Source organism: Schistocerca nitens, chromosome 2 (assembly GCF_023898315.1).
Source record: "Schistocerca nitens isolate TAMUIC-IGC-003100 chromosome 2, iqSchNite1.1, whole genome shotgun sequence".
NCBI classification, from domain to species: Eukaryota; Metazoa; Arthropoda; class Insecta; order Orthoptera; family Acrididae; genus Schistocerca; species Schistocerca nitens.
The window spans coordinates 428,594,942-428,618,782 of record NC_064615.1 but is presented as its reverse complement, the minus strand read 5'-3'; the positions used below and the strand labels follow the sequence as shown (position 1 = coordinate 428,618,782).

The 23,841-nt window shown below is 43.6% G+C and overlaps 1 protein-coding gene across 1 annotated transcript in view; it reads left to right on the top strand.

Moving 5' to 3' along the window:
* The window catches only part of LOC126235067 (uncharacterized), a 145,161-nt gene that overhangs the window by 94,235 nt on the left and 27,085 nt on the right, over positions 1-23,841 (top strand). The window contains exon 2 of the mRNA XM_049943801.1: positions 2,368-2,508. Coding sequence (XP_049799758.1) covers positions 2,368-2,508 — 141 coding nt within the window. The remainder of the gene's footprint in view (positions 1-2,367; positions 2,509-23,841) is intronic.

The following is a 23,841-nucleotide window of genomic DNA, read 5'->3' as shown; positions in this document are numbered from 1 at the left end:
TACCTGCGCACATCCGCAGAAGAAAATGTTGTGCATCTGCGGAACACTTCCATACATGGCTACACTCCATACAAATACTTTCAGAAACTACTTCCTGACATTTATACTCGATGTTAACAAATTTCTCTTCCTCAGAAACGCTTTCCTTGCCATTGCGAGTCTACATTTTATATCCTCTCTACTTCGACCATCATCAGTTATTTTGCTCCCCAAATAGAAAAACTCCTTTACTGCTTTAAGTGTCTCATTTCCTAATCTAATTCCTTCAGCATCACCCGAGTTGACTACTTTCCATTATCCTCGTTTTGCTTTTGTTGATGTTCATCTTATATCCTCCTTTCAAGACACTGTCCACTCCGTTCAACTGCTCTTCCAAATCCTTTGCTGTCTCTGACAGAATTACAATGTCATCGGCGAACCTTAAAGTTTTATTTCTTCTCCATGGATTTTAATACCTACTCCGAATTTTTATTTTGTTTCCTTTATTGCTTACTCAATATACAGATTGAATAACATCGGGGAGAGGCTACAACCCTCCCACACTCCCTTCCCAACCACTGCATCCCTTTCATGTCCCTCGACTCTTATAATTGCCATCTGGTTTCTGTACAAATTGTAAATAGCCTTTCGCTCCCTGTATTTTACCCCTGCCACCTTTAGAATTTGAAAGAGAAAGCTTTCTGTAAGTCTACAAATGCTAGAAACGTAGGTTTGCCTTTTCTTAATCTAGCTTCTAAGATAAGTCGTAGGGTCAGTATTGCCTCACGTGTTCCAATATTTATATGGAATCCAAACTGATCTCCCCCGAGGTCGGCTTCTACCAGTTTTTCCATTCGTCTGTAAAGAATTAGCGTTAGGATTTTGGAGCCGTGTATCTGTTGTTTTTGTTAAACGTATGCAAAATGTTACGAACTTATGCACCAACTCAAACTATCGGCGGCTAATGACACGAGGATAAGCGCTCCCACCTTCCTCATACAGGGTGTTACAAAAAGGTACGGCCAAACTTTCAGGAAACATTCCTCACACACAAATAAAGAAAAGATGTTACGTGGACATGTGTCCGGAAACGCTTAATTTCCATGCTAGGGCTCATTTTAGTTTCTTCGACTTACGCTCAATGGAGCACGTTATCATGATTTCGTACGGGATACTCTACCTGTGCTGGTAGAACATGTGCTTTTACAAGTACGACACAACATGTGGTTCATCCACGATGGAGCTCCTGCACACTTCAGTCGAAGTGTTCGCACGCTTCTCAACAACAGATTCGGTGACCGATGGATTGGTAGAGGCGGACCAATTCCATGGCCTTCACTCCTGACCTCAACCCTCTTGACTTTTATTTATGGGGGTATTTGAAAGCTCTTGTCTACGCAACCCCGGTACCAAATGTAGAGACTCTTCGTGCTCGTATTGTGAACGGCTGTGATACAATACGCCATTCTCCAGGGCTGCATCAGCGCATCAGGGATTCCATGCGACGGAGGCTGGATGCATGTATCCTCGCTAACGGAGGACATTTTGAACATTTCCTGTAATAAAGTGTTTGAAGTCACGCTGGTACGTTCTGTTGCTGTGTGTTTCCATTCCATGATTAATGTGTTTTGAAGAGAAGTAATAAAATGAGCTCTAACATGGAAAGTAAGCGTTTCCGGACACATATACACATAACATATTTTCTTTCTTTGTGTGTGAGGAATGTTTCCTGAAAGTTTGGCCGTACCTTTTTGTAACACCCTGTATATCGGTATATAAGATGAACGGAACTGCTTTATCGTCAGTCTTTATATCTCGATCCGAATACAGTTTAGTGGTTCACAGCCAAAATATCAGCAGACGGCAAAGTTTGATTACAGCCGAGGTCTTGCAATTTTATAGACCATTCTCTCCACTGTTAGTTAGGTTGGTACCACCTTTATAAGAAGATTAACTACCTGTTGACAGCGACATCGATTTATGTTACCAGCCCTATTCCCAGTGGGTCCCAGCTTGCTCCACTCGATATTCTGCGAGTTTGCAGGCTCTAGCTACCCCTTAGTCGAGTCGCTGTAAGACGATCCCTGACAGTTGCAGCTCCGCGTGCCTACAGCAACCAACCACGTTAGGCGATTTTGTAAACGATTCTGTAGCAGCATGTCGTTGTTGCCGGAGTTCTGTAAAGGACTACTGTTTTCGCTTGTAACCATTTACAACTTCGTATTTGAAAGCTGGCAACAGCGTTGCCAGGAGTCGGGGATCAACTTAAGCCCACTCATCTACAGACTGTAAGCAGATACTTTTGAACCTGTGCTGCGCAGTAGTCGTTTCAGTGGCTACGGCTGTTACTGGCGAGTGAGGTGAGTGGTGGCGCGCCGTGTGTTGCAGACGCGGTGACGCGGTCCGCGGCGTTCTTCCTGGCGGCGGCGGCGCTGCTGCTGCTGGCCGAGGTGTGCGTCCTCGCGGGGCACTGCGCTCGCCACCGCCGCCTCTGCACCTTCGTCTCGGGCGTCATCTGCATCGTCGCTGGTACGGACTTCACGTTTGCAATTAGTCTCCCACACACAGTCCCACGATTTCCTAAACTGGAGCACTACGAACGTCATCTAAAATCGCGTTTAGAATGTGATAAAAAACGTGCTCCTGTATCTTATATCCATTGCTGACAGTGTTTCTTCCAAGCCTGCATTACTTCAGTAAACTAAAGACCAAATTGCCTTCAGCCACAAATCGTGTTTTTATTTCGATGCACGATCGATACATTTCGAACCCTGGGTATCTTGATGTGCCTGACAAGTCTAAATGATTTTTCAAATTTAGGTTCATACTTGTCTGTTTCCATTAGTAGTCATATTGTCATACTGTCCTTCAAAACCTTGTAACCACTTCTGGAAACAGACGAGTATTAACCTGAAGTTGAAAAATGAGGTAGACTTGTTAGGCACCTGAAGATGAGCCCCCAGGGTTCGAAGCGTATTGTGCATTAGAAACAAAAGCTGCGTCAGTTCCCAACGTCGTGCCTGACAAAATCCCCAAACATGTTTGAAATTATGCTTCTTGTTGTTCGCACCCCCGTCCACAAAAGCAGCAAACATTTCTGTACGCCGCGCGGGGTAGCCGAGCGGTCTGGGACGTCCTGACACGGTCCGTGTGGCTCCCTCCGTCGGAGTCCTCCCTCGGGCATGGGTGTGAGTGTTGTCCTTAGCGTAAGGTAGTTCAAGTCAGATAAAGTAGTGTGTAAGTTTAGGGACCGATGACCTCAGCAGTTTGGTCCCGTAAGATCTTACCACGTACCATTTCTGTAAGTGTGTTCGTATCGTCTGCAGTATTGAAGCTGTAATTGTGTATTCTCATTGATTACAACGCTGTCGCAAAGACGTAGTCATCTTCTTGGACGAAAACATACGGTAGCAAACCTTGCTGGAAGGACCGCTGCGCGAGATGAATATGGAAGAAGGTGCTGCTTTTCGTAACTTTGTAAAGACATCACCGTCCGATTTTAAAATTGTAACGAATTTGAAAGAAACATTTGTTTCAAGGAAAGTCACAAATTTCAGAAAAGCAATTCATTTGAATCAGAGACTTGCTGTTGGTCTTAAGCCATTCTAAGGCTCGCACATTTATTTCATACTAGCTGAGTACCTGGCGTTGGGCGGGTATTTATTTATTCCAATCTTGCACTTGCCCAGCTCCTCCTTCGTTCTCTCTCTGTCTGTCTCATCCTTCATCTCTCTCTGTCTATCTGTTCCTTCACCTCTGTGTCCTCCTCCTTCCCTCTTCTGTCCACCACCTCCTCTTCCCCCTCCCTGTTCTTCTTTTGCCGGCCGCGGTGGTCTCGCGGTTCTAGGCGCGCGGTCCGGAACCGTGCGACTGCTACGGTCGCAGGTTCGAATCCTGCCTCGAGCATGGATGTGTGTGATGTCCTTAGGTTAGTAAGGTTTAAGTAGTTCTAAGTTCTAGGGGACTGATGACCACAGCAGTTGAGTCCCATAGTGCTCAGAGCCATTTGAACCATTTTTTTTGTTCTTCTTTTATTCTTTCCTTTCTCTGTGTATCTTGCCCTCTCCCTACTCTTTGTCCATCGCCCCTTATCTTTTTCTCTGTCCATTTCCTCCTACCCCTCTCTCTGCTTGTCTCGTCCTCTAGTCTCGCTCTGCCTGTCACTGCCTCCCTCTGTCTATCCATCTCTTCCTGATTCCTTCCTCTCTCCATCTCCTCCTCTCCCTTCCCCTGTCCATCCCTCCTCCCCCTCTCTCTCTGTCCATCCCGTCCTGCCTCATTCTCTTTCCACGTTATGACGCTTAACCTAATAGGACGCCAGTACTTTTTGATGATGTCGTATCCCCTGACCTATGCGCTATACAATGATATAATCTCGCAGGTACATCCTGTGATATAATGCCAACTGTCTGCAAAATATGTTGTGAATAGAGTTAGTAGTAACGAAGTAATAAATTAAAACGTCACGCATGACGCGGCAGTTTTTCGCGCATTCGGTGTTTATAGCGTCATACCTCCAGGTACATTCAGTGATATATGCGAATACTGCCTGATAAATGTGTCGCGAATACAGTTACTAGTAAAGGAGTAGTAAATTAAAACGTAATGCTTCATGTGGCAGTTTCAGTGCATGAACTGCGAAAATGTAGTAAGCGATAAACATTTTTTTCTTTCATCATTTTGTTGCAGTTGTCAGAGAGAAAAAGGTTCATGAAGTTTTGAAATTATGTGTAAAATTTGTGCCAAGGCACTGGGTGCTCTCATTCTAAAAAACTATATGACTGAAGTATGGCTATTCGTACGTTGCGGACTACACTGCATCTTCACCCTCAACCCCACCCCTCTGATAGGTAGGTGATCCTTACTCCCACAGTAACGATTTCCAGACAATAACTGATATGTATACCAATTTTTGGTTGAAATTGATCCAGTGGTTTAGAAAGAGATATGGAACATACTTAATACATACGTACATAATATATGTAAATCCGTTTTTTTAATATGTATGGATTTCGAAGCCCGCTGTATCTCAAAAAAGTTCATAGTTTGTGAAGCTTTGGTTCAGGGGTTATACAAAGACAATCCTATTACGTATATGAGCTTGAGTATATGTTCTTTACATATTGAATACTTACGAGGCGTGGCAATTAAATAACGGGACTGGTGTCAGAAACGTGATCTATCGCAAACAGAGTTACAATTAACTTTTATCCCCTTCAACATGTATACCTCCTATATCTACACACCATCTTCAACAGTTCTGCTACTGTTGCTTTTAGTTCTTCAACAGTCGGGAAATGTGTTTCCTTCAATACATTTTTCACTTTTGGAAGCAAAAGTCACAAGGAGCCAGATCTGGCGAATACGGAGAATGTTCAAGCACACGAATGCTCTTCTCTGCTAAAAACTGTTTCACAGATACGGCAGTGCAGACTAGAAGGTTGTCTTGATTCAGAATCCACGTGTAGTTCTTCCATAAACCCCTATATTTTCTTCCTTACTCTTTCCCTCAATTTGACTACTTTGTAGTATTTCTGATTAATGGTTTGATCCTCAGGCAGCCATTCATGGTACCACACCTGATGTAGAAAAAAAAGGTCAGCATTGCCTTCAATTCTGAGTTGCTCATTCGTGCTTCATTTTCATTCTTGGCGATGTGGGACTCTTCCAGTGTATCGCGTGAAGCCTTGTTTCCAGATCGTACTGGAAGATTCAGTTTTCATCATAAGTGACGACACGTGTGAGCAAATCTGGTTCTTCGTTGAGTCGTTCCATGACATCAGAGCAGATGTTCTTCCGATAGCCTTTTTGTTCCTGAGAGAGACTTTTCGGAACCAGTTTTGCACAGTCATTTGTCATGTTCAGTTCATCAAGCAAAAGCTTTCCTTACTGTCTCTCTATTTGTGTTCACCATGTCTACGACCTCCAACTCCTCACAAGTCGGTCGTTCCGCTAAGTTTCATTAATTTTCTCAATGTTTGCTCAGTTCTTGAATTCACATATCAACCGTGACGTTCATCATCTTCAGTCCCCTCTCGTTCAAAAACTATCTTACGTGACATACCATTACCACCAAACACCGAGTTTAACGTATGAAAAATTCCGTTGGTGACTTTTATATTAATTTCACGAGAAATTTGAGGCTACTACGCTGCCCAGTTTTTAAGCTCACCATTATCGCAGCACTACTACAAAATAATGTCCTCTCTAGAAGGCTCAAAAGCAAACTAAAGCAGACAAAGACGAAATTGAAGGTGGCTGCTCTTGAAGGTTCAAGGTCATCAAACTACCCAATACGGCTGTGCGATAGAAGTTGGGCAGTCTCGTCATTTCATTGCCAGACTTTGTGTAATATATCAGTACAAGCAATCAAATCCTCTCCATTATCAACCTCCTCTACAGTAATGTAACAATCGGTAATGACGAACGTGGATATGCATTTTGCAATTGTTGTCGGTTCCCCTTCTTTATTCACGCTCGCTGGAAATTCCTAAGTTCTGTTATACAAAATTTAATTCCATCTCAAAGTGTGCCTAAAGCAATTCATCTGATCTTCTGTCAAAAGAGGCGTCAACTTCTCTTCTACACCACTGTTACTGCTGTTAAACACAGCACCGATTTTCTGAATGGTGTCCTGTTTCAACTTGGAAATTTTATAGTTTCCACTTCATGCGTCCCATAGGCACTCTTATCTCTCATAGAGTACAATAAAATGAGATACCTGTCATCTTGACATGAAAACAGATATTTGAACTTACCACATTCTATTAAGGTAACACAATTACTACACACTACTGTACGATGTCATGAAGCATGTCGCAACGTTAACAAACACTAGCGCCATGCAGTGACAGCGGAAGCAGGCTAGAGATAGTTTCCTTTTATCCGAGTAGCTGTTTTCGTGTTGCAACATGTTGCAAACATCGATAGTCAACACTAGTTGAAAACAATGTTACAAACATTGTTGCAAAACGTGTTTCACACTCATTGCAAACGCAGCTTAAGGCTTGTTCAGTTTAATGGTGTATTGCAGGGAATTTTTAAAAAATCCAAGATATTTTGACAGGTTATGTTATCAGCATAACATGATCGAAATAGTCATATATGTCTTACAAGAAGGCATCAATTGATAGGATACATTTTGAGAAATCAAGAAATAGTCTATTTGCATTGGAGGAACATGTGGGAGGGTAAAAATTTTAGAGGGAAAACCAGAAGTTTGATTACTCTAAGCAGCTTCGAGTGGATGCTGCTTGCAACAGTTATGCAGAGATGAAGAGACAGGCTACCATGGGGAGATGCATCAAACCAGTCTTTGGACTGAAGACAGCAGCAGCAAGTCTCATAATCCCAGCAGTCACCTAAACTGTTATGAATCCAAACCAGGGAACAGATTGTTTTCATTCTAATTAGATACAAACTATTCAGTCACTTCTCAGAATTAATGATCAGAAATTTTATCCTGAAGAAATAAATAATTAGATAATCTATATAGGTAACACTTTATACAACAGAATTTTGGAGTTTCTTTTATCACACGTATTGGGCACGTTTCCTTCTCAGAAAGTGAGTTTTGCATCCTACGAGTAACTGTTGATGTACATGACTGATGTAAGTGATGAACTGAGAGTAGTGTCGTATCTATGACGTAAATACTAATGAAGATGAGAAAAAAGCAAGGGGCTGGACCCAGTTAGTGGCACGTACTGTTCTCCTTTCAAAGAGTACTGAGAATGCTGCCGAGCCCGACGTCCATTTCCGACGGACGATTCACCATATGAATATGACATGTTCTCACTTCATGGGGTACTGCTTGGAGGACACGGATTTAACCGTTTTGTCTGGCTATCAGCAATATTACGCAGGTACTTAATCTCTCTTTCCGGCCAAGTAAAATTTCCTCCAGCAATCAGGTTTCCAAATAGGCAACTCCGTTTCGAGCTCCACATTAACGATGTTGTCTACAGAAGTATACACATGTAGATGTGGAAGTAGCTGGCTCTATTCCTGGTAGTGAAAACGCGTTAAGGGAAAGGCAGGTAGCGGCGTAGAGTTCCAGTTGTGAAGTATTGTTCATGACGGGTCCATCCAATGTGTCTTCTGATGTTAAGACTTTGATAATCTAACTGAAGGAAAAAAATTTCAGCTACTACATCACCGTGCCGCTTCTAAAACAAATGTTTTATCTTCTTCTTTCCTTTCATTCATAGCAATCCTCAACAACAACAATTCTGCACTAAACAATCACTTGTCACAAGTTACGCTTCTTGTTATTATAGTATTCAGTCCGAAGACTAATTTGATGCAGCGAGCCGGCCGTTGTGGCCGAGCGGTTCTAGGCGCTTCAGTCCGAAACCGCGCTGCTGCTACGGTCGCAGGTTCGAATCTTGCCTCGGGCATGGATGTGTGTGATGCCCTTAGGTTAGTTAGGTTTAAGTAGTTCAAGTCTAGGCGACTGATGGTCTCAGATGTTAAGTCCCATAGTGCTCAGAGTCATTTTTATTTGATGCAGCGCTGATTTATCCCGTGCAAGCCTTTTCTTCTCCGCATTACTACTGCAGCCGGTAACCATTTGAGTCTGTTTACTGTATTCACACCTTGGCCTCCTCAAAAATTTTGCCCTCCACGCTTCCCTCCACAACAAAATAAAAAAAAAAATTGCTTCGTGTCTACAGACTAACAACCGCACAGCAAATGTATTTATCTGCTTGAAGTGAGATACTGCTGCGCTTCTCACCCACCAGAATATATCACGTGTCTAAAAACTTAGGATACACTAGCAAACAAAACTGAAAGCATTGCGCGTGGTGAGATTTACGTTGCTTATTCCCCCTACTTCCCCCATGAACCATGGACCTAGCCGTTGGTGGGGAGGCTTGCGTGCCTCAGCGATACAGATGGCCGTACCGTAGGTGCAACCACAACGGAGGGGTATCTGTTGAGAGGCCAGACAAACATGTGGTTCCTGAAGAGGGGCAGCAGCCTTTTTAGTAGTTGCAGGGGCAACAGTCTGGATGATTGACTGATCTGGCCTTGTAACATTAACCAAAACTGCCTTGCTGTGCTGGTACTGCGAACGGCTGAAAGCAAGGGGAAACTACAGCCGTAATTTTTCCCGAGGACATGCAGCTTTACTGTATGATTAAATGATGATGGCGTCCTCTTGGGTAAAATATTCCGGTGGTAAAATAGTCCCCCATTCGGATCTCCGGGCGGGGACTACTCAAGAGGACGTCGTTATCAGGAGAAAGAAAACTGGCATTCTACGGATCGGAGCGTCGAATGTCAGATCCCTTAATCGGGCAGGTAGGTTAGAAAATTTAAAAAGGGAAATGGATACGTTAAAGTTAGATATAGTGGGAATTAGTGAAGTTCGGTGGCAGGAGGAACAAGACTTTTGGTCTGGTGATTACAGGGTTATAAATACAAAATCAAATAGGGGTAATGCAGGAGTAGGTTTAATAATGAATAAAAAAAATAGGAGTGCGGGTTAGCTACTACAAACAGCATAGTGAACGCATTATTGTGGCCAAGATAGACACAAAGCCCATGCCTACTACAGTAGTACAAGTTTATATGCCAACTAGCTCTGCAGACGATGAAGAAATTGATGAAATGTATGACGAGATAAAAGAAATTATTCAGGTAGTGAAGGGAGACGAAAATTTAATAGTCATGGGTGACTGGAATTCGTCAGTAGGAAAAGGTAGAGAAGGAAACATAGTAGGTGAATATGGATTGGGGGGAAGAAATGAAAGAGGAAGCCGCCTTGTAGAATTTTGCACAGAGCATAACTTAATCATAGCTAACACTTGGTTCAAGAATCATAAAAGAAGGTTGTATACCTGGAAGAATCCTGGAGATACTAAAAGGTATCAGATAGATTATATAATGGTAAGACAGAGATTTAGGAACCAGGTTTTAAATTGTAAGACATTTCCAGGGGCAGATGTGGATTCTGACCACAATCTATTGGTTATGAACTGCAGATTGAAATTGAAGAAACTGCAAAAAGGTGGGAATTTAAGGAGATGGGACCTGGATAAACTGAAAGAACCAGAGGTTGTAGAGAGTTTCAGGGAGAGCATACGGGAACAATTGACACGAATGGGGGAAAGAAATACAGTAGAAGAAGAATGGGTAGCTCTGAGGGATGAAGTAGTGAAGGCAGCAGAGGATCAAGTAGGTAAAAAGACGAGGGCTAATAGAAATCCTTGGGTAACAGAAGAAATATTGAATTTAATTGATGAAAGGAGAAAATATAAAAATGCAGTAAATGAAGCAGGCAAAAGGGAATACAAACGTCTCAAAAATCAGATCGACAGAAAGTGCAAAATGGCTAAGCAGGGATGGCTAGAGGACAAATGTAAGGATGTAGAGGCTTGTCTCACTAGGGGTAAGATAGATACTGCCTACAGGAAAATTAAGGAGACCTTTGGAGAGAAGAGAACCACTTGTATGAATATAAAGAGCTCAGATGGCAACCCAGTTCTAAGCAAAGAAGGGAAGGCAGAAAGGTGGAAGGAGTATATAGAGGGTTTATACAAGGGAGATGTACTTGAGGACAGTATTATGGAAATGGAAGAGGATGTAGATGAAGATGAAATGGGAGATAAGATACTGCGTGAAGAGTTTGACAGAGCACTGAAAGACCTAAGTCGAAACAAGGCCCCGGGAGTAGACAACATTCCATTAGAACTACTGATGGCCTTGGGAGAGCCAGTCATGACAAAACTCTACCATCTGGTGAGCAAGATGTATGAGACAGGCGAAATACCCACAGACTTCAAGAAGAATATAATAATTCCAATACCAAAGAAAGCAGGTGTTGACAGATGTAAAAATTACCGAACTATCAGTTTAATAAGTCACAGCTGCAAAATACTAACGCGAATTCTTTACAGACGAATGGAAAAACTGGTAGAAGCGGACCTCGGGGAGGATCAGTTTGGATTCCGTAGAAATGTTGGAACACGTGAGGCAATACTAACCTTACGACTTATCTTAGAAGAAAGATTAAGAAAAGGCAACCCTACGTTTCTAGCATTTGTAGACTTAGAGAAAGCTTTTGACAATGTTGACTGGAATACTCTCTTTCAAATTCTGAAGGTGGCAGGGGTAAAATACAGGGAGCGAAAGGCTATTTACAATTTGTACAGAAACCAGATGGCAGTTATAAGAGTCGAGGGGCATGAAAGGGAAGCAGTGGTTGGGAAAGGAGTGAGACAGGGTTGTAGCCTCTCCCCGATGTTATTCAATCTGTATATTGAGCAAGCAGTAAAAGAAACAAAAGAAAATTCATGGAGAAGAAGTAAAATTCATGGAGAAGAAGTAAAAACTTTGAGGTTCGCCGATGACATTGTAATTCTGTCAGAGACAGCAAAGGACTTGGAAGAGCAGTTGAACGGAATGGACAGTGTCTTGAAAAGAGGATATAAGATGAACATCAACAAAAACAAAACGAGGATAATGGAATGTAGTCAAATTAAATCGGGTGATGCTGAGGGGATTAGATTAGGAAATGAGACACTTAAAGTAGTAAAGGAGTTTTGCTATTTAGGGAGTAAAATAACTGATGATGGTCGAAGTAGAGAGGATATAAAATGTAGACTGGCAATGGCAAGGAAAGCGTTTCTGAAGAAGAGAAATTTGTTAACATCGAGTATAGATTTAAGTGTCAGGAAGTCGTTTCTGAAAGTATTTGTATGGAGTGTAGCCATGTATGGAAGTGAAACATGGACGATAACCAGTTTGGACAAGAAGAGAATAGAAGCTTTCGAAATGTGGTGCTACAGAAGAATGCTGAAGATAAGGTGGGTAGATCACGTAACTAATGAGGAGGTATTGAATAGGACTGGGGAGAAGAGAAGTTTGTGGCACAACTTGACTAAAAGAAGGGATCGGTTGGTAGGACATGTTTTGAGGCATCAAAGGATCACAAATTTAACATTGGAGGGCAGCGTGGAGGGTAAAAATCATAGAGGGAGACCAAGAGATCAATACACTAAGCAGATTCAGAAGGATGTAGGTTGCAGTAGGTACTGGGAGATGAAGAAGCTTGCACAGGATAGAGTAGCATGGAGAGCTGCATCAAACCAGTCTCAGGACTGAAGACCACAACAACAATTCCCCCTAGGCTTAATGTCGTGGCTATCGAAATGTCTAGGCACAAGGTAAGGTCTAGTGACAAATTTGAGTGTGCGTGTGTGTGTGTGTGTAGGTGGGTGGGTAGTTGGAAAGTGTGGTCTGCAGTTTGTCGGTGAGGAATTAAAATATGTAGTGTCTTTTATTTGCGAGAGGTGTGTTTAAAGCCTGTTTACGAAAATAACTCTTAATATTGGTCACCCTGTTAGGTAATTTTGCTTGTCACAAACTTAGTTTTTTTTTCAACACAGGCCAAAACGCTGCGCCTGAACAACGACCGGTAACTTCAGTTAAGCGCCAATATTCTGCACTCCTCTACGAAAGCATCAGTCTGACATATTCGGCTTTTCAGATTCAGCTTTCTCGCCGTTTTTTGTTTCGAAGGAAGAAATAGAATTTACTGTTTGAAACTCATTGGGAAGAATATGAGGAGAAGGAAGTTAGTTTTATTCAGGATCCCTATACACAATACCTTTATTTTGACTGCAAACCCCTATTTTTCATCATAATCTCCATTCAATGCGACCGGCTTACGCCACCTTACTGAGAGAGACTGTATACCCCAATGGTACCACTTTACTGGTCGATGTAGGAGGAAACGTCTTGCTACGTCAATAACCTCCCCATCACCTATGTAATGCTGGGGTGCATTCTTTATTGGACCAAACAGATGGAAGTCGGTAGGTGCGAGATCCGGTTTGTAGGGTGGATGAGGAAGAACAGTCCAACGAAGTTTTTTGAGCTACTCTCAGGTGCACAGGCTTGTAGGAGGTCATGCCTTGTCATAGAGAAGGAGAAGTTCGCTTGCATTTTTGTGTCAACGAACACACTGCGGGAGTCACAACTGTGTGCGGCCGGCTGGAACGCGGGAGATCGGACTGATTCGCGCAACTTTGTTGCGATTATGGTAGACGCCTCGACCAACGACTCGCCGTGCTTTTTTTCAGTGCCAGTTCTCCGCAGACATCCTGCAAGCGTCTATAAATATCTGCAATGCTCTCGTTTACCAGCAAAAGAAACACGATGACAGCTCTCTGCTAGGAACGCACTTCCGTTACGTACGCTACTTTGAAGGCTACGTAATAGCGGCGCTACATATCGGAACTTCATGAAGCAGGAATATTCCACGTTTTACCACAATAAATTTCGCACTTTTTCAAGCGAAAATGGCCGAGAATGCTGCATTACTATAGAACCCCTCTAGTACATAAACCTGTTTATATGTAAAAAGAGTATGATATATATTTGATACAAAGTCATTTAACAGCTTTGTTACCTTACAGACATTAAATGATGGTCAGGTAAAACGTAGAACAAAAAGAAAGAAATAGTTGTCTAGAGGGACACTACGCTATGATTGGGTTAAATAAGTGAAGATCCTTTGAAACATCTGTGCCCTTAGAAAAACACTTAGCTTTATTTTCATCCACTGAATTTGTAAAAAAATTATGATCTTTATTAAAACAGGGTAATCGCTTTACAGTGTAGATAACTGAGAAACACCGAAATATAACAAGAGAAGTAGAATGCATTACTGTCTACAGTTTCGGTGGCCACAATATTATCCGTAGATACAGAACAATGCCTTGAGTACGATGCCTCGCTTTGTGGGAAGTGAGTTCCACTAAGTACACTGGACAAACGTTAGTCACCATGAGATGAAATCACGCCATGCCGTGTGACATAACCTGCAATTCGACAGTGGTCTCAACCCGGCGAAGAAGAGAGTCCACAATTTTCTTCAGATTTTCCATGGCAGTTAATCGATGATAAAATCTCGTAGAGCAACAAATCTGCAAGTATATTGATTGCTACATTTCACTCGATGTTCCCTGTCTTTTCGGACATTTTGAATGGAATTAAGATCCGATAATTTACCGGAAGGCAACGGAATACCACCGCAGATTATCTTCCCTGCATAATGCAGTCTCAATTTTATGCACAAAAATGGCTTCCTCTCATGTTAAACCAGTATCCCGATGTAAAATATTCCCCCATTCGGATCTCTGGGGGGGGGGGGGGGGGGGACAACTTGAAAGGAGGCAAAAAATCAAAACGAGAATTCGTACCTGGAATGTTACAACTCTGCTACAAGTAGGAAAACAAGAAAACCTTAAAAGAGAGATGGAAAATAACCACATGGACCTCAGGAGTTGCTGAGGTAAGATGGAATGGATATGGAGAGTTACAGTCTGATGAATATGTATTGTACTACTCAGGAGGAGAAGGAAAAGGAATGAATGGAATAGGAATGATTATGACAAAAGAATTAGCTAGATGTGTGGAATATGTGGACGATGCAAATGACCGGGTTATTGGCGTAAGGCTGAAAGGAACACAAAAGGATTTACTGATTTGTCCAGGTGTACATTCCAACTTCAGAACATGATGACCAAATTGTAGAGGAAACGTACAATGTAATAGAGAGAATAATGGACGAAAATAAAAAATGCTGCAAAGTAGTAATCGGAGACTGGAACGCCACTGTGGAAAAGGGAAAGAGGGAAACATAGTAGGCAGTCATGGTCTTGGAAAGAGAAATGATAGAGGTGAATGGCTAATTGACTGCTTCAAGAACCACAAGAGGAGGTTCTACACTTGGAAATCACCAGGGGATAAATACAGAAAACAAACTAATTTTATTCTGGTGGAAGAAAGGTTGCAGGAATGGAGTCAAGACGATGCAAACATTACCAGATGCAGATATTAATAGCGACCACAACTTACTTATGGCAGAAATAGAAATAAGAATAAAAAAACTGAAGAAGGCGACCAAGGTGAAGAAGTGGGATCTAGAGAAGATAAGATCCAATGAAGAACAAATTACAGAAATGTTGTCACTTGAGTTTCTAAACACATTACGAGACAAAGAACCACCTGATAATGTCAACGAGTTCTGGAATATGCTGAAAGAAGGAATTATTGAAGCAGGACAGCAAATATCGGATATGTAAAAGGGAAAGGGACAAAAAAGCCATGGGTCACAGAAGAAAAGATTTCCAAGATGGAGGAGAGAAGAAAATTTAAAAACAAGAACACTGAAGATGCAAAAAAGATGTATCGAAGGTTGAATAATGAACGGCGAAGAGAAACACAGCAGGCTAGGAAAAAAATGGCTAAAAGAGGAGTGTGATGTAATTGAAGAACTGGACAGGAAGGGAAGATACGACTTACTATACAACAGGTATGACATGGAATCAAAACAGAGTAGAAAGTACTACTATGGGAATTTTGAATATAGACGAAGAGGTAGTATACAAAGATCGTGACGATGTCCTCCAGAGATGATAAGAATATCTAAAAGAGCTATATGACACAGATCGCAAACCAGAAACTCTGTAACTTGAGTCACTCAACAGTGTAATTGATGACAAGAAAGGACCAACCATAATAATGGAAGAAGTAAAGTCTGCCATAGCTGCAATGAAAAATGGCAAAGCAGTAGGTACAGATAAGATACCGGGAGAAATATTAAAATGCTTGAACCAAGGTGGAATAAGAGAAATATTGAGGTTATGTAATAAAATATATGACAGTGGTGAATGGCCTGAGGACTTTATGACAACAGTAATGATTCCATTACCGAAAAACAAGGAACCAAGAAATGTGGTGAGCACAGAACAACCAGCTTCATTTCACATGCAGCCAAAGTGACGCTAAGAATAATTAATAAGGGACTTGAAAAAGTAATGGAGGAGAATCTTGGCGAGGAGCAGTTTGGCTTTAGACAGAATACGAGCACCAGAGATGGCCCCTACGAATCTTGGCAGAAAGGTTTATTGAAAAAGGAAGAGACCTCTATATGTGGTTCATCGATCCAGAAAAGGCATTTGACAATATGGCTTGAGACAAGCTGACGACTATAATGAGGGAAAAGAGAGTGGACTGGAAAACCAGAAGACTTGTAAACTCATTATATCTGAATCAAAAAGCCTCCGTTAAAATAAGAAGAGAAAGTACAAATTGGATCAGACTAGGAAAAGGAGTAAGACAAGGATACCGTCTATCACATATTCGTTTCAACGTCTACTTGGAAAATATGATTGACCAATGCTCATTAGATGACAACGAAGTAGGAATTGGAGGAAGAAGAGTAGGGTGTTTGAGGTTTGCTGATGACATGGTCCTTCTAGCCACAGGGGAAACAGCATTACAGGATTTAGTGGACACCATTGAAGCTAGCGAAAAAAATTATAGAATGAAAATTAACTCAAAGAAAACAAAAGTATTGCCACTAGGATGAAATAAAGAAATAAAAATTATGCTGGATGGAGATATATTGGAACAGGTGGAAAATTTTAAGTATCTTGGAAGCAGGATAGAGACGGCCTGGAAGTGCAGCACAGAAATTGAAACAAGGATAGCAATGGCAAAAGAGGCATTTTATAAGAAAAGAAGAATTTTCTGCAACGGTCTGGACAGAGAACTGAGGAAAAGACTCATAAAATGTTTTGTATGGAGTGTTCTTCTGTATGGCGCTGAAACATGGACTTTGAGGAAGAAAGGCAGAGAAAGGCTGGAGGCTTTTGAATTGTGGACATGGCGGAGGATGGAAAGAATAAGTTGGATGGACAGAGTAAAAACGAAGAGGTACAGAAATAGGATTGGGCTTATGCCAAGAAAGAGTGACGGACTGATAAAAACAGTTTTAGAAGGTTATGTGGAAGGGAAAAGGAAGCGAGGAACGAAGAGATTTCAGATACTGGATGACGTGATGGATGGTACAACATACAGCAGCCTTAAGCAGGAAGCAATGTAACGCAGAAAATGGAGAGGCAAAGGACCTGTTAATATAGCAGAAAACTGATGATGATGAATTTACCGGGCCAAGAGAGGTGCGATGGGCCAGCGTCCTCGTCACAGTGATAACATCGGTTCCCGACAGATCACCGGAGTTAGGCGCTGTCGGTATTGGATAGCACTTGAATGGGTGATCGTCCTGGTCTGCCGAGCCCTGTTGGCAAGCGGGGTGCACCCAGCCATTGTCAGGGCGATTGAAGAGCTACTTGAGTGGTAAGTCATGAAAGTTCATAACGCCCAGAGACGGGTGTGTTGACCACATGCCCCTCCATATCTGCGTCCAGTGACGCCTATAGGCTGAGTATAATAGGGCGCTCGGTCGCTACCGTTCGGCCTTCCGAGTTCTGTTCGGGCGGAGTTTGTAGTGAATGCCGCAGGGAGCCTAGGTGTTCCAGGAACGTATGCGAGCAGCCCTGTGAACACGGCTGTTGTCGTGCTGGAACATGAGAGCGTCCGCGACGTGCTCATTGTGAAGATGTAGCAGAAAGGACTACATTTTTCCTCTATTATGTTGAAATAAACATCCTGATTCAAGATCCAGTAACTTGAATGAGCGACCCCTAAGTGAGAAAATACAGGGTGTTTCAAAAATGACCGGTATATTTGAAACGGCAATAAAAACTAAACGAGCAGCGATAGAAATACACCGTTTGTTGCAATATGCTTGGGACAACAGTACATTTTCAGGCAGACAAACTTTCGAAATTACAGTAGTTACAATTTTCAACAACAGATGGCGCTGCGGTCTGGGAAACTCTCTAGTACGATATTTTCCACATATCCACCATGCGTAGCAATAATATGGCGTAGTCTCTGAATGAAATTACCCGAAACCTTTGACAACGTGTCTGGCGGAATGGCTTCACATGCAGATGAGATGTACTGCTTCAGCTGTTCAATTGTTTCTGGATTCTGGCGGTACACCTGGTCTTTCAAGTGTCCCCACAGAAAGAAGTCACAGGGGTTCATGTCTGGCGAATAGGGAGGCCAATCCACGCCGCCTCCTGTATGTTTCGGATAGCCCAAAGCAATCACACGATCATCGAAATATTCATTCAGGAAATTAAAGACGTCGGCCGTGCGATGTGGCCGGGCACCATCTTGCATAAACCACGAGGTGTTCGCAGTGTCGTCTAAGGCAGTTTGTACCGCCACAAATTCACGAAGAATGTCCAGATAGCGTGATGCAGTAATCGTTTCGGATCTGAAAAATGGGCCAATGATTCCTTTGGAAGAAATGGCGGCCCAGACCAGTACTTTTTGAGGATGCAGGGACGATGGGACTGCAACATGGGGCTTTTCGGTTCCCCATATGCGCCAGTTCTGTTTATTGACGAAGCCGTCCAGGTAAAAATAAGCTTCGTCAGTAAACCAAATGCTGCCCACATGCATATCGCCGTCATCAATCCTGTGCACTATATCGTTAGCGAATGTCTCTCGTGGAGCAATGGTAGCGGCGCTGAGGGGTTGCCGCGTTTGAATTTTGTATGGATAGAGGCGTAACCTCTGGCGCATGAGACGATACGTGGACGTTGGCGTCATTTGGACCGCAGCTGCAACACGGCGAACGGAAACCCGAGGCCGCTGTTGGATCACCTGCTGCACTAGCTGCGCGTTGCCCTCTGTGGTTGCCGAACGCGGTCGCCCTACCTTTCCAGCACGTTCATCCGTCACGTTCCCAGTCCGTTGAAATTTTTCAAACAGATCCTTTATTGTATCGCTTTTCGGTCCTTTGGTTACATTAAACCTCCGTTGAAAACTTCGTCTTGTTGCAGCAGCACTGTGTTCTAGGCGGTGGAATTCCAACACCAGAAAAATCCTCTGTTCTAAGGAATAAACCATGTTGTCTACTGCACACTTGCACGTTGTGAACAGCACACGCTTACAGCAGAAAGACGACGTACAGAATGGCGCACCCACAGACTGCGTTGTCTTCTATATCTTTCACATCACTTGCAGCGCCATCTGTTGTTGAAAATTGTAACTACTGTAATTTCGAAAGTTTGTCCGCCTGAAAATGTACTGTTGTCCCAAGCATATTGCAACAAACGGTGTATTTCTATCGCTGCTCGTTTAGTTTTTATTGCCGTTTCAAATATACCGGTCATTTTTGAAACACCCTGTATCTCAGAATCAATTTCAGCCTGAAGTAAACTCGCTGCACACTGAACGTTAAACGCCTCATTTGACCGTCATTGCACTGGATGCCATTCACTACTCCACAAAAGGCAAAATTACAATTTGTCTAGTCACACACTATGCCTCTAGTCTAGCTTCTGTGCTCTTTGGCCGCTGCAAGTTACTCGACTGCTTGTCTGTTGCGTGCTGTACCTTTCGCAGGGTTGAGATACACCTGGATTAACTGACAGCAGCAATTCCTTTGAAACCAATCGCGAGGCGTATTCTGAAAGTAAGGTCCGATTAGGCGCGAAATGGAAACTTCCATGAAAGTCCGATGGAACTTTGCACAGACGTGTTGGGCAATGTCTTTAGTGTGCTTATCGACGGCTTCATGTCGCTCTTTTCAGTTCAGAGCGCAAAGTGATCACGTAGAAATGCCTAAAACGACAGTGTCTCCTGCAAAGTATGTGGATCTGGTGAGAGAATTCGTCTGAAGCCATGACATAAATTTCATGCGTTTCTTTCTCCAAGACAATTTTCAGCCGCATTCTGCAGCGTTTTCGATGGGAAGTGTTCGATGACCCACAATACAGCCCTTAATTGGATCCCTCCATTGTTCATCTCTGTTTACATGAACCGCTGGCTGCGTAAACAACATTATGGCACAAACAACGAAAGGCAGACTAGTGTAGCGAATTGGCGGAAAGCACAGGCGGCTGGCCGGCCCGAGTGGCCGAGCGGTTCTAGGCGCTACAGTCTGGAACCGAGCGACCGCTACGGTCGCAGGTTCGAATCCTGCCTCGGGCATGGATGTGTGTGATGTCCTTAGGTTAGTTAGGTTTAAGTAGTACTAAGTTCTAGGGGACTGATGACCTCAGCAGTTAAGTTCCATAGTGCTCGGAGCCATTTGAACCATTTGAACAGGCGGCTGCTTTCTGTGACGAGGGGACTGGAAAGTTTGTACAACGCCATGACAGATGTATAAGTCAGAGTGGCGACTATTTAGAGAGGTAGCTGGAAGGTGTGGCTAACTGTTGCGAAAAAAAAAATGTTTTTGATTTTCACTGTGGTTTTCATTTCGCGACCGATCGGACCTTACTTTCCGAACAGCTCTCGTATCACTAACATTTGTTTCCGGTCCCTGTCAGTTAGAATCTCTTAATGCATAATGACTGTGAGTGGTGTACGTCGTAAATAAATTGGACAGTCCGCGTCCACACAACGACAAATTGTGCAGCTTCGTTCACATTACAGTCATGGGCATGTTCAGACTCGATAACTCCTTTCTGCCAGTCTGTCATGTCACCTGGTTGATTTATTTACAGCACTGATTTCACAAAACCGACTTGCACATATACACTACATGAGTGCGATGACTAATATCAACAGTTTGAAGACGTGCAGCGATACGTCGACCGAAAGCATCCCAGACGTGCTCGACGGGGTTTAGGTCTGGAGAACAGGCAGGCCACTCCATTCGCCTGATTATTGTTTCAAGGTACTCCTCCACGATGGCAGCTCGGTGGGGCCGTGCGTTATCACCCATCAGGAGGAAGGTGGGACCCACTACACCTCTGAAAAGGCGGACATACTGGTGCAAAATGACGTCCCTATAGAGCTGACCTGTTACAGTTCCTCTGTCAAAGACATGCAGGGGTGAACGTGCATCAATCATAATCCTACCCCACACCATCAAACCACGACCTCCATACCGGTACCTTTCAAGTACATTAAGGGGTTGGTATCTGGTTCCTAGTTAACGCCAGATGAAAACCCGGCCAGGATCACTGTTCACACTATATCTGGACTCGTCCGTGAACATAACCTGGGGCCACTGTTCCGATGACCAAGTACTGTGTTTTTGACACCAGGCTTTACGGGCTCTCCTGTTACCAGGGGTCTGTGGAAGTCGCCTTGCAGGTCTCCGGGCGAATAAACCATGTCTGTTCAGTCGTCTGTGGACTGTGTGTCTGGAGACAACTGTTCCAGTGGCTGCAGTAAGGTCACGAGCAAGGCTACCTGCAGTACTCAGTAGCCGTCTGCGGGCACTGATGGTGAGATATCGGTCTTGTTGTGGTGTTGTACACTGTGGGCGTCCCGTACTGTAGCGCCTGGACACGTTTCCTGTCTGCTGGAATCGTTTCCATAATATTGAGATCACACTTCGTGGCACATGGAGGGCTCGTGGTACGACCTGCTGTATTTCACCAGCCTCCAGTCAGCCTAGTATTCTACCCTTCATAACCTCATCAATATGTGTTCTTTGAGCCATTTTCAACACACATTCACTATTAGCACGTCTGAAAACGTCTGCACACTTACTCGCTGCATCGTATTCTGACCTGCACCAATACACCTCTGCGTGTGTGGACTGCTGCCAGCGCCACCGTGCGACGACCGCAGGTCAAATGCACCGCATGGTCATACCCCGAGGTGATTTAAACACGGAAACCGCCCACCAGAGCGTTGTTTCACCATGTATGAGCATTATCCTTAATTTATTAGCATGAGTTACATTGCTCCAAAGTGATGATTGTGCTTTTTTAACTGGGTGACTGTACAGGGTGCGGCGCCTAAATCCGGATAAATTTCAATTTGAATTTCTCACCACATCGTAGTTCCGCCGGAGGTTACGATTGGAGTTCTTGAAAGCCATAAGTATCTCGTTAACAGCCAGAACCTCAAAATGGCCGAGATGTTACGGACAAGTGCGGAGTACAACCGAAGAGCCGCGATTATCGAAAGTCTCCGCGCTGGGCGTTCCCCCACTGAAATAGTTAGATCCTTTGAAGTATCCGAGACCAACTGTCTGCGATATCGTGGCCAAGTAGAATCCTTCGGAAAAGTCTGGGGAAGCTTCCGCTAACCCGTCGAGGACACTTCATTCGAGGAAAAGGGTGTAACAAACTGCGGCAGTCATCGAAAAGGCTCGGGCGCTTATTTCGGAGGACCCGGGGCAGTCGCTGGGGAAATTGAAGTCAGTATTGAATGTCAGCAAGCGAAAAATACGTCGGATGTCAAAGGAGGACCTCATACGAGCAGTTTAGTCCAAAACTGGCTCTCGGATAACGTCGGCATGTTCTGGCCGAAAGAGTTCTGGTCCCTGAATAGCTGGGATTTGAGCCCCTAGGCTACTATCTTAGGAGCGTAGACGAAAAACTTACCAATAAGACGAGGCACCGTAATCTCGCACCTCTATGCACCGCTACCCGAAGCAGCATTCACGAATATGGACAGCGCTGTTTTAAAGAGTGCTTGCGATCGTCGCAGGACAAGATTCGAGGCGGTCATTACGGCTGAAGAGGTTACATCGAGTAGGGTTACTCTTGAATGATATTGCTACTTATGTGAAAAATGATTTTCATCTTCATCTGTATTTTATTTCAATAAATTTGCTTTAAAAAACTTTTATTTGTCTGGATTTAAGCACCGCACCCTATAATTTGTTCGGTGAGCTTACGATATTCAGTGAATATGTAAAGGCGCAGACATATACAGGGTGTTGCAAAAAGGTACGGCCAAACTTTCAGGAAATATTCCTCACACACAAATAAAGAAAAGATGTTATGTGGACATGGGTCCGGAAACGCTTGATTTCCATGTTAGAGCTCATTTTAGTTTCGTCAGTATGTACTGTACTTCCTCGATTCACCGCCAGGTGGCCCAATTGAAGGAAGGTAATGTTGACTTCGGTGCTTGTGTTGACATGCGATTCATTGATCTACAGTACTAGCGTCAAGCACATCAGTACGTAGCACCAACAGGTTAGTGTTCATCACGAACGTGATTTTGCAGTCAGTGCAATGTTTACAAATGCGGAGTTGGCAGATGCCCATTTGATGTATGGATTAGCACGGGGCAATAGCCGTGGCGCGGTACGTTTGTATCGAGACAGATTTCGAGAAAGAAGGTGTCCCGACAGGAAGACGTTCGAAGCAACTGATCGGCCTCTTAGGGAGCACGGAACATTCCAGCCTATGACTCGCGACTGGGGAAGACCTAGAACGACGAGGACACCTGCAATGGACGAGGCAATTCTTCGTGCAGTTGACGATAACCCTAATGGCAGCGTCAGAGAAGTTGCTGCTGTATGCAGAGAAGTTGCTGCTGTACGAGGTAACGTTGACCACGTCACTGTATGGAGAGTGCTACGGGAGAACCAGTTGTTTCCGTACCATGTACAGCGTGTGCAGGCACTATCAGCAGCTGATTGGCCTCCACGGGTACACTTCTGCGAATGGTTCATCCAACAATGTGTCAATCCTCATTTCAGTGCAAATGTTATCTTTACGGATGAGGCTTCATTCCAACGTCATCAAATTGTAAATTTTCACAATCAACATGTGTGGGCTGACGAGAATCCGCACGCAATTGTGCAATCACGTTATCAACACAGATTTTCTGTGAACGTTTGGGCAGGCATTGTTGGTGATGTCTTGATTGGTCCCCATGTTCTTCCACCTACGCTCAATGGAGCACGTTATCATGATTTCATACAGGATACTCTACCTGTGCCGCTAGAACATGTGCCTTTACAAGTACGACACAACATGTGGTTCATCCACGATGGAGCTCCTGCACATTTCAGTCGAAGTGTTCGTACGCTTCTCAACAACAGATTCGGTGAGCGATGGATTGGTAAAGGCGGACCAATTCCATGGCCTCCACACTCTCCTGACCTCAACCCTCTTGACTTTCATTTATGGGGGTATTTGAAAGCTCTTGTCTACGCAACCCCGGTACCAAATGTAGAAACTCTTCGTGCTCGTATTGTGGACGGCTGTGATACAATACGCC